The 12,284-nt window shown below is 40.0% G+C and overlaps 1 protein-coding gene across 1 annotated transcript in view; it reads right to left on the reverse strand.

Moving 5' to 3' along the window:
• The window catches only part of LOC310929167 (guanine nucleotide-binding protein G(i) subunit alpha-2), a gene marked incomplete at both ends in the record, with an annotated part of 59,171 nt that extends 47,773 nt beyond the window's left edge, over positions 1–11,398 (reverse strand). Inside the window, one exon of the mRNA XM_083891886.1 lies at positions 11,281–11,398. Coding sequence (XP_083748012.1) covers positions 11,281–11,398 — 118 coding nt within the window. The remainder of the gene's footprint in view (positions 1–11,280) is intronic.
• Positions 11,399–12,284: the final 886 nt, after the last annotated feature.

Raw genomic sequence — 12,284 nt, forward strand, 5'->3', positions numbered from 1 at the left:
ATTTCAGAAAAGAAAATTCAGAATCGCTCAAACAACAACAACAACAACAAACTGCCTGTCAGAGCAATATAATGATACACACAACAATAAATAATAATGGCTTCTTTGAAACTTTGATGACATACTCTATCTTGTATGGTAACAGACAATTATGAAAATAATACACTGGTCAAAGTTGTGTATAGATGGGGATCATTTCAGACTTTTTGGGATGGCATGAGAGAATGAGAACAACATTTTGTTGCCTGCTGCTTTCATTGAATGAATTCAATAATAATGCATTAATAAGCGTGTCATATAACCATGGCAACCACACACACACACAGAAATTGATACCAGTTCATTTCATGATACTCAGCCAAACGATTTTAACTCAAGGGAATCGATAGTGAAACTTTAGCCGAGGTCTTTCTGAAGCAAATGCACAAACGTTTCCAAAAATAAAAAATAAAGATGATCATGTGACAAAGAAAATCAAGTGGATCTACTTTCTGTACCTGAAAAGTCACAACACCGTGTCAGTGGATTTATAATCATCATCATGTTTCTTTACTGGAAACTAACATAGAATCATCACAGAGACGATTGTCTTATTTTTCCTAAATCAAAGTGTGGCAGAGCAAAAACATTTTTTGTATTTGATTTAAAGGCATTTCTCTTATTTTTCTGCTTCCTCTCTTAACGTCTTTATCTCACCACTGCTCTTAACCCTCCATCAGATGAAATAAAGTCCCTGTTGCACTCTTCACGCAGAGTATGAGAGAAGTTCAGTAGAATGTGTGAAATAATGAGGGAGGAAAGAGATTAAAGAGGCTCCGTGAATTATGAATGAGAGCGATAATGGAAATGTGAATGAAAAAATGAATGATGAGCAGAGTTTGTCATTTGCATCAAACAGAGGTTGAAGGACTGAGGATGAACTTTGAAGCAGACATGTCATTTTTGCCTCTTTTTTTTTTTTTTTTCATGATAACTATGTCATTAAACTAAATATAGTTTCTACTTCCACTGCATCTGAAAGGAATGCAGAAAAAAAAAAAACTACTGAATCACTGCAGCGACAGAAAAGAGCAAAAGCACGGATCGTTTTTCTAAATGTATTCAAAGTCACTCAAAGGCTGGACGACATTATCCTAATTCTCTTGCTTCCAAACACACAAGTCAGTCAGTGTTTGTCCAATTATAGGAAACAGCTGCCTCTGCAGAAACTACACCACAAGCAGCAAGTATTTTCATAGTTACTGTGTGTGTGTACAAGAAAAAATAATGTCTAAATACATTTAGGGCACAACGTAGATCCTAAGTGATAAATAACTTTTCCATTTTGTACACATAGTAAGCATATTGGCACAAGTCTGTGCATTTATTTGCTGTGACTCGCAGTAACTCATCTTCCTACGCAACCCCTGCTTCAAATGATTCCATTAAAGAACTTGAAACACAGCATAATAGTGAAAATACGCCCACTGTGTTTTTATGACTTTTACCTCATGCATGGCTGGGATTTAACAGGCTCCACAAACCAAAATCATATCTAATGTAAAATTTGTATATTAAACCATACATCTATAATTTAAAGTTTGAATTCATTTCTGCCTTAAAATATAATATATTATTTTAAAGTAGTGGTACTTAGATTAGAAATCCATCGTTGGCCAGTTTCATTTTGGTTGCCCTTTAACCCTTCAAAAAAGTTACGCTAACACACCTGGAGAACCAAAATGTACTGTATATATATATATATATATATAATTTGAAAAATATTTTTTTTATATAATTTTTTTTTTCAAAAATTTGAAAAAGAAATTTCAAAAATATTTTTTGTAAACTCGAGATCTCGACTTTGAAACTCGAGATTAAAAAAAAAAAAATTTGTCATTTTTTTCTCGAGAAAAAAAAAACTTTTTGAAATGTTCTTTTTTTCATAATTTTATGAATATATATATAATTTTGAAAAAAAAAAATTAAAATTTTCTTTTCAAAAATTTGAAAAAAAATATTTCAAAAATAAAAAAAATCATATTTTTTTGGAAACTCGAGATCTCGACTTTGAAACTCGAGATTTAAAAAAAAAAGTTTTTTTTTTTTTTTTTTTTCATGTCACTTCGGGGGCTCCGTATCTATCAAACATTGAAAGCATTTTTCTGTTTTTTACCATTTAAACCAATAAATGTAAAACATTGTGGCGTTCTTGTTGTTTCAAGGTTATCATGCCGTTATTTTACTTGTCTGGCGCCCACTTGAGATCAGATTGCTCTGTACGTGGCCCCTCCCTGACTTACAACCAGTTTGACGCCCGTGGCCGCACACTCTAACAGAATCACAAAAACCACCATGGTCCTGCCTCAGGAAGCACTCAGACACACACACACACACACACACACACACACACACACACACACCAGCTCGTATAGACGCGTGTTAGGTCATTCACAACATGTCCAAAAATAGACAGAAAGAAAAATGTGCCCTCCCACTGCTAAATAATCTACTGTGACCCAGGGCAAAAGCTGCCTCGTCCTTAAATCACCTCTGAGAGATAAATGTGCAGAATTGACTGGACATTTCACACTCGTCACATGATCTATAAGAGCTGTACAAAACGGTACGACGGCGAGTCGCGAGGGATTTTTTTTCTTCTTGCAAGTTCAGCAGATAAACATTTTTTCAGGACTTAGTGGTTTTCACCAGAGACATGACTAACAATAAATAAGTATATTCTCTCAGTTTGTGGGCAGTGATGCAGTTGTCATTTATGGACGGCCCCGTCTCACCCCGAAGCTTCTCTCTGCTACTAAAAGTGAGTCATGTCTGCGAAAGCACTATTATTATCATCGTCTGCCTGGGGGTGAGAATTAGAGATAAGCTAGTTGAAGGGAATAAGGTTGAAGGAACATGAAATAAATCCTCACTCGACACTTTTCATTGAGAGGGAAACAAACTGTCGCCCTCAGATTTCCTGCACTTCAAGATCATTTTTCATGAATGTTATGATCATATCAGCAGGAAAAGAGCATCATCTTAGATGATTAAATACATATACTTTTTGTAATGTTACGATTCACTGACTTTTAGTTCCAAATGAAGCTAAATCCATCACTGCTGATCGTTGACATTTCATTAAAAGCCCTTTTTTTCCCCCCTGTTTTGTCACAAAAATAAAAGCACCAAAAGGTTCATCACTTCAGATTTACCTCCGGTTATTTTGTTTACCGAGGCACAATTAAGTTTATGAACATTTAATCTTGTAAAGAAAACAGCAGGTGATGCATATTGACACCCTTATCAATTATGCAACAATCATTTTTATGCCCTCTTTTCCAAAAGGTTTTTACCAGCAGCAGTGAGGACATCATGAGCTTTCTGTGCTCTGGGTTTCACCTTCTATTTCTGGGATATTATCACCAATACACCACCCAAACGTTTACCATACGTCATTCTCCTATAACAGACTACAAATGAATAAAGAAAATACGTTGCCTTTAATCACATTATGTAGGGAAAGGAAAGCAAAATGTGGCCTTAAGCCCAATTTATACTCCTGCGTAAAGTGCTCTGCGTAGGTTACGCAGAGACTCTGCGTCGACGTAGAGCCTGTCGAAGAGCCTCTGCGTCGTCTCCGACTGCACGAAATATTTTTTAAGTGTCCGTCACTCCGTCAAGGGACAACGGAGACGGCAAGAGCTGTGATTGGTCCTCAGGACAGGCCGAGATATCGCTGCTCTGTGCCGGCTCACAGTGAGCACCGAGCGTCCACAGAGGCGGAGCTGATCACCGCCGACAACGTCGCTGCCAAACTATAAATACGTCATATCTTAACACACACAGCACATGTTTAGACTCTAAATGGCTAATTTCTCGCCTCAAATTATCTTAAAACTGCGTTCCGTGACACAGAAAAGTGAGAAACGGCCACTGTTTCAACAACAACAGTCTTTCTCTCTCTTTCTCTCTCGGACACCATTGCTCACTGTAGCCAAAAGCACAACAACCTTGCGCGGCGACCCCTACTGATCGGGCGGGAAATTGCAGCGCGTGTCCGTCACCACGACGCAGAAGTATAAAGGGTCGAGGCGTCTATAATGTGGCCTTTAGTCTGTTAATAATCCTTAATTCATTAACTGCTGCTTTCTCTAACCTTATACTACAGAATGCAAGTTCGGACTGTGGGAGGAAGAAGGAGAACCTGGAGAGAACACACAACCACTCGGGGGAGAACATCAACACAAACACCCTCGGTTGAAACCAGGTTACGAACTGTGACCCTCTTGTTGTAAGGCAACAACGCTAGCCACTGCAACACCATGTGGCCCCTGAATCAAACATTTCTAAGCAATAGCTAATTTGGTAAAAAAAAATTTAAGTTCCCATTACAAACATCTGAAGAACACAGATAACTCAACATGATCAATAGGCATTAATGTCAAGCAGGGATGATTCTCCTCATCCAGGGAGGTTACATCACACACTTATGCAACAGGAGTTTTTTGTTCCTAATTCCAACAAAGATAAAGACGAGCCATCAAGTTCAGTCAGTTACACAGAGACCAGCGAGTATGGCGCAACATTGTGAAATCAGAGTTTTCTCACAACACTGAAAGAGCCATATGGTTTCCTACAGTTTCTTTAAAGGACACGGGAAAGCTCTTTATGGCACAACTGTTTGTTCCCGAGTGTCCGTCACGAGTCAGTCGGTGTAAAACTTGTTGTGTAAATCAGCTACAGAGTAATCTGGTTTATTATACACGCTGTGGCCGAGCCGGTGTCATATCAGTTCTGCAGAGAAACAGAAAAACACCGGCTGTGAAGACGACTCCTTCATGCTTCACTCGCTGACATCGAGTCACGAGTCGTCTTCTCTTCACCAGAGCGAGTTGGTTATCTTCAGAAACGAGACCAACGCAGCACTTATGTCCTCGGTAAAAATGTGTCAACACGCTGCAGCCTCCTGCATCTTCTCAGTGACGTGACGCACGCACGGCTGCTTGGAACAATTAACCCTTAAAGGTGAAGTAAGTAGTTTATAGTGCCATCTAGAGGAGAGGCTGAACTTTACAACAAAGAACTGCTCCTCTGCTCACCCCCTCCCTTCCCTGAGCGCTACGGTGTCCTCAGCCGGTCAAATGTCGTCCTCGTCGTCTTTCTCCGTGTCAGCAGATGAGGTTCGTGAGGCGAGGGAGAGGGCGGAGCTACCGCGGCCGTAGCAGACGAAGCGGAGAGAGAGGAGGCGGGACTTCAGCAAGTAAAGAGATGCTTGATTTGTTCTCTCGCGTTTGTCCTTACAGGCTCCGGTAGAAACATGGCGTCTCTCTGCTAACAGTGGCTATGCAACCGCGGCCCGCGACCGTGTTATTTTACATGACTTTTTGAAACACTACGAAAATGAAACAAAAACTATTATACAGCGACTAGACAATGCAGGAGCACATAATATGTATAAAAAAGTGGATTTTGGGTTATATAAACCCATAAATACTACACAGTGTCCCTTTAAAATACAGAGCATTTCAGCTGCTTCAAGACAGTTATACAGTGGTTAAAAGAAGATACAATATAGAGTGTCTTATATCCTTTTTTCCTCATTTTCACCAACTGTATAAACACACCTGAGCAAAAAGTACTCGCAGTGTTAAAAATCGGATAGAATTTGTGAAATTTGAATAAATCGCTAACAATTTTGGACAAGTTTTATGACTTTTCAGCTTCTTAAAACGTGAATATTTTCCATACAAAATCATTAAAAAACGGACGACATTTGAAGACATCGTGCTTTCCAGGTTTGAGAAACACCGGTCAACATTTTCTGACATTTTATGGAAGATTAGCCAATCAAATCGAGAAAATAATCAACGGATTAATCGATTATGAATATGATCGTTAGTTGCAGAAACGCGTCACAGTTCAAAGTTCACTCGGCTAGTTCTTATGAACAAAAAGAAAAAGAAAAACGCTCTATTTTGTGACTTCTGCACAATTCTTGCTACTTTATATCACGACTAAAAATGCAATGTAAAAAAATTAATCATAACTTTAAAACGAAACCCCCCCCCTCCATTTTTAAAGCCTGAATATGTGACCTAAAAACACACACACACACACCCAAGGATGTCCATATAAGGAATTGTTTATTATTCCAATGGCAAATTACCATGGGTGCACCTGTGGCACTGGTTAACCAAAATTTTATCGAAATTGCAACACAGCCTACTGCAATTTTCAACTCGTAGGCACAATATATGTTAAAGCCAAAACATTGATTGATATATATAAATATAATTTTAGATTAATCAAAGTCTAATTAATTATTTGATTAATGCTGATTGATCTGTACACACTTATTCTAAAGGAACATCTTTGTTTCTCACAGATCTGCACAGTTACCACACAGTAACCTTAAAATATGTTAAATAAAACATAAAAAAATGATTTTAAAATTAGTCACAATTCCTGTCAAAGTAATTAGCAATTAGCTATTTCTTCAAAATATCATTCAGGGCGACTCAGAAATCAGCCAGTTTTGTGCTCATTTAGCGCTTTTGTTATTCTCTATCCTAAGGTCACGAGGACTGCAGTGACATCACGATAGAAAGTAAATAAGTGGCTCAAAATCACAACTGATGATCAACTAATCTTTAAAAAAATCTTAAAAACAACAGGTATAATATAGGACAGGGAGGAAAAAACACAGTGGAGAGTGATGCATCGTCAAAAAAGAGCTAAATGAGAAACTTGATGCCTGTTTGGTGGAGAAATTGTTGTGATTTCTGTTGTCTTTGAATTCCTGGAGTGACAACAAGACTCCAGGAAAACCGTGGAGCTTGGCCAGTAAACAACACACACACACACACACACACACACACACACACACACACACACACACACACACACACACACACACACACACACACACACACACACACACACACACACACACACACACACACACACACACACACACACACACACACACACACACACACACACACACACACACACACACACACACACACACACACACACACACACACACACACACACACACACACACACACACACAATGAGTTTTGTAATTCCTCTGGAGCGCTTGTAAAATATTTATGAAGTCTAGAAAAGCACTAGACTGTGTGTGTGTGTGTTATTATCTATATGGAATAAATCAATGTGACTCATATGGATCTTTGTGTTTCTGTTGTTCTTTTTGCAACGTTACCATCACATGCTTGTCCTTCACCTGACGGAGCTTCATAGCGCTGCTCAAACAGACGTCAGTGACTTCATTTAAGATCAGAATAATAATTAACAGAAGCTTTTTTTGGGGGGTTTGAAAAGTCCACAGGTTCTTAAAGGGCCCATATTGTGCAAAATCAACTTTTTAATCATTTTAGTACTGATATTTGGGACTCAGGGGGCCATACCAGTCCCCAAAATGTGAAAAAACAAGACTCAGTCATGTTTTAGTGGTTCCACTTAGTGTAAGTATAGGCGATAAAACACGCGATGTTTAAACCTCCCGCGGAATTACGACATAGCGACACACCGTGAATGTTGGCACCCCGCCAGGCAGAGTACTTCACAGAGTACTTCACAGAGTACTTCACAGAGTACTTCACCGTAGCTCCTCCTTGTCCCTGTGAAATACGAGAGTGCAGGCGAGGGAGGAAGAGTGGCTGCACAGCGGAGCACAGTGTTTTACACAAACTTCCAGCCTCAGAGGACTTGTGTGTCCAGTGGATAGATTTTATTTATGAAAAAAATGTTCACAAGCTTCACAAGCCCTTTGTTGTTGATCGTGTGTGTAAATTCCTATGCTGGAGGGACACCTTGAACGCACCAGTTAGGTGCCTGCAGTTAGCGAGTGGCGTGTGTGGATCGGTGATATGAGGAGCATGCGTTTGAAAACACTGCAGAAAGATGTAGATGTTGTCCTACATGTCTTCTCAAACAAAGGCTGCCTTTCTGTCGTGTTTCCACGTTCTCTCCTCATTATTGATCCACACACGTCACTTGCAGCTGCAGTTACACTGGTGCATTCAAGGTGTTTTTCTAGCATAGGAATTTACGATTCTAATGTTTTTATGATTGCGAGAAGCCAAAATTGTGGTCACTCTATGCATTAAGGCCACATTATACTTCTCCGACTGCGTATGCGTTATCCGTCTGCGTCACCACGTAGACGCCTCGAGCCTTTATACTTCTGCGTCGTGGTGACGGACACGCGCTGCAATTTCCCGCCCGATCAGTAGGGGTCGCTGCGCAAGGTTGTTCTGCTTCAGGCTACAGTGAGCAATGGCGTCCGAGAAAGAAAGACTGTTGTTGTTGAAACAGTGTCCGTTTCTCACTTTTCTGTGTGACGGAACGCAGTTTTAAGATAATTTGAGGCGAGAAATTGGCCATTTAGAGTCTAAACATGTGCTGTGTGTGTTAAGATATGACGTATTTATAGTTTGGCAGCGACGTTATCGGCGGTGATCAGCTCCGCCTCTGTGGACGCTCGGTGCTCACTGTGAGCCGGCACAGAGCAGCTTTAGCTCGGCCTGTCCTGAGGACCAATCGCAGCTCTTGCCGAATCCGTTGTCCCTTGACGGAGTGACGGACACTTAAAAAATATTCTGTGCAGTCGGAGACGACGCAGAGGCTCTACAACAGGTTCTGCGTCGACGCAGAGGACTCTGCGTAACCCACGTAGAGCACTTTACGCAGGAGTATAAATTGGGCTTAAAGCATGACACAGACATGTTCATTAGGGCATCAGGACCTAGTTTAACTTGGGGTAATAGGGTATAATATGGGCTCTTTAAATGGATGGGGGGGGGGGCTTTGTATTCAGTAAACATGCAAGTGAATAAAAGGAAAATGATTCAATTTAAAAAGAGCCGCTGTGACCGTTTAGCTTTGCTGCTTGGTGGTGATATCAGTCACAGGTCATCTCTGTAACAACAGCTCTGCGTGTTGACATTACACACACTTTCAAAGGCAGAAAAAGGAGCATTATCCAGGTATTTGGGGGGAGTATAAACAACAGATAGTATTGGTTTCGTCTGCTATATCAGTGTTTTTAAAAGAGAGAGACGTGGATAAAAAATAAAACACAGTTGGACCCATCGTCTGCTGTTCAAGATTTACACAAAGGTCTAGAAATTGAAGATATTTTTGGGTATGAATTTATTTTTATATCAGGAGCTGGTGATCTCTACAGAGGCCGCCATTTTGGACAACCATGTTTTTTTTTTTTTACAATAGCCCAGAATGGACAAACTAAACATCTTTAGTTAGAAGAAGAAGATCCGGTTCGTGCTTTCTCCGGGTTCTCCAGCTTCCTCCCACGGTCCAAAAATATGGGGATTAGGTAAATTGGACCTCTAAATTAACCATAGGTGAGAGAGTGGATGGTTTGTTTTTTGTCTGTATGTGGACCTGTGATGGACTGGTGTACCATGTATCGCAAATGTTTAAATAAATATATATCTCTAGCATTTAGCCATGATATAAACTAAATATTTAAACATATAAATGTTGTGAACATCACTTACATCTTTTGGGATCTTTTATTTACTGAAAATCTTCATAAATGTGTGATTTAATAACACACCCACTGGCAGACATCTCATAGATAAAGGGCAAATCTGGCACTGTAAGATGCAACTCCACCAGTAAATGTGGCTAAATTATACACAACTTGACGACATCAAGGACCGTCTTCGTCATCAGATGCTCCCCAACAACGATGACGATGATGAAGTCAACTTTTCTTTTTTCTTGCCTTTCATATTTTGCCAAAACCTAACCAGTGTCATCCAACAGCTTCCCGACACTGAGCTGGATCCAGGCCTTTATCAACAGCTTGTCACAGCAAGATGACACAGATCTAACCCCACCCACCTTCACCAAAACACACTCACTCTCTCACTCTGTGCACACACACACACACACACACACACACACACAATAACGCCAATAAGGTGCCTTCACAGTTTTAATGGCTGAAGATGTGTTTGTGTGTGAAAGACAGAACAAGAATTGTGCAGGTTTTGTTTTGCATGTTGTATGAAATCACTTGCATGTATCATTACGATCGCACAGTATAATATCATTCATATTGTTTATAAAAAACTGTGACAATTGTGACGGTAAGCACTGGAATTAATGCACATGCAAAAATAAATGCAAAATATTCCTCATTTAAATAGTAAATTGCATAAAATGTATTATTATTATTATTATGATTATTCTTTACCCTTCAGGGAGCTCTCGGTCTCAAAAACCCGACCTTACCCTGATGCCTAAACCGAAGCGAAACCTAACTAACACTAACCCTAAAACTAGGTCTGAATACGAGGATCAGCAAAAATGTCCCCACTTTCCCAAAATGTCCTCACTTCCTTGGTGTACAACTTTTTTTGGTCCTCACAAAAACACCCATACAAGAACACACACACACACACACACACAAACATTCTTGTACTTGCTGCATACTGAGGACCAGCATTTCCACTTTATAAATTAACACAATTACAAATATCCACTTCATGAATGACATCTACAAAGGACTACTGGTTGCAGTACCATAAAATGTCTGCAGGTGGAGCCCCAGAGCAAAAAGGGCTGGAAAACTATTTTGATTTTTTTTGTTGTTGTTGTAATTTATAGTCCAAAATTTGACAAAAACATCATACTATGTCGACCAAAATTTGACAAAAATTTTGACCAAAATTTGACAAAAAAAAATTTTGACCAAAATTTGACAAAAAAAATTTTTGACCAAAATTTGACAAAAAAAATTTTTGACCAAAATTTGACAAAAAACATTTTTTGACCAAAATTTGACAAAATAAAAAATTGACAAAAATTTGACAAAAAAAAATTTGACAAAAATTTTTGGTCCAAAATTTGACAAAAACATCATACTATGTTGTAGTACACACACACACACACGCACACACACACACAGTACAGTTCAGCTGAATGATAGGGGTTTGTAATTGTGCGTGTGTGGTTTTCTTGTTGTTATCTAGCGACTTAATCTCTATTGTTTTTTTGCTTTGTTTTGCAGTGAGAACAATAATAAAAGAATTTAAAACTTTAACCATGTGATATTTGGTCCATTTGTCCACATATTTGAGGCACTAAATTATTTTATTTGGCCACATTTCAGGACACTTGTGTTGGATACTGAATGACATGGGAGCAGTAAAATCACCACTTTGTGCCACACAGTGAATATCATTTATATGAAATGTTTCCACATGAGATGATGTTATAATAAACGTTATGTGGACCTACCTAATAGAAGCAGTTTGACTTCTCTGGCCGCCTTCTCTCCGTCTTCTCGGAGGTTCTTGTCGATCATCTTTGACCTCTCTGCTGCAGCCTTATCCTCGGCGCTCACCGTACAACCCATGGCTCCTCCGAAACGCGGGGACGCACGGATCACACAGAACGGCTTCAGTGGCTCACTGTGATACCGGGAATATGAACGGAGCTAATAATAATAATAATAATAATAATAATAATAAAAATAGTCGTGTCCAGAGTTTATGTAAAATGTTTTTTGTTTTTTTAAGTCAAACGTCCCTGCTCCTGCTGTGTTAGTGCTGGTCCATGTCCACGGGCTCAGAGTGCGTCCTGCGTCCTTCCGTCCATCATTGATCCATATCCACAGAGACTCGCTTGACTTGGCCTGGTGAGAAGCGCGTGTCTCGGCTGCAGCTTTTCCTCAGTCTCCGTCTCTCTGTCCGTGTCCTCGCTGCTCAGTCAAGCTCCTGTGAAGAATCCCCTCACTACTCCGCGTCCACTCCACGTCACTCGGTACAACTTGTCGCGATAGTCCAATTAAAAGCAGGTGAGAGCACGAGCTCTCTCTCTCTCTCTCTCTCTCTCTCTCTCTCTCTCTCTCTCTCTCTCTCTCTCTCTCTCCCTCTCTCTCTCTCTCTCTCTCTCTCTCCACGCCACAGCTTCAGCTTCTCTGTGTTCACTGGCACCAATTAGTGAAATCAGCGAGGCGTGATTTCAGGAGCGTGGAGCGCGTGCAGACTGCAGTGGACATGACAATAAATATGCAAAAAATAACATGACATTACAGGGTGGGATGAAGAGTGCAGTGTGTGTGTGTGTGTGTGTGTGTGTGTGCAGTGGTGCAGGATTGGGCTGTTCAATAATGCTTCAAAATATCCTGGCACACAAACAGACTCATGTCAAAGTTTGTGGACAGCGCCGCCAAGTGGACACATGTAAAAGTGCCACTATTCTAATAACATTTTACTAAAGTATGATGGTGTAAAAATGTA

Source organism: Microchirus variegatus (genome assembly GCF_963457635.1).
Source record: "Microchirus variegatus genome assembly, chromosome: 7".
Classification (NCBI taxonomy): domain Eukaryota; kingdom Metazoa; phylum Chordata; class Actinopteri; order Pleuronectiformes; family Soleidae; genus Microchirus; species Microchirus variegatus.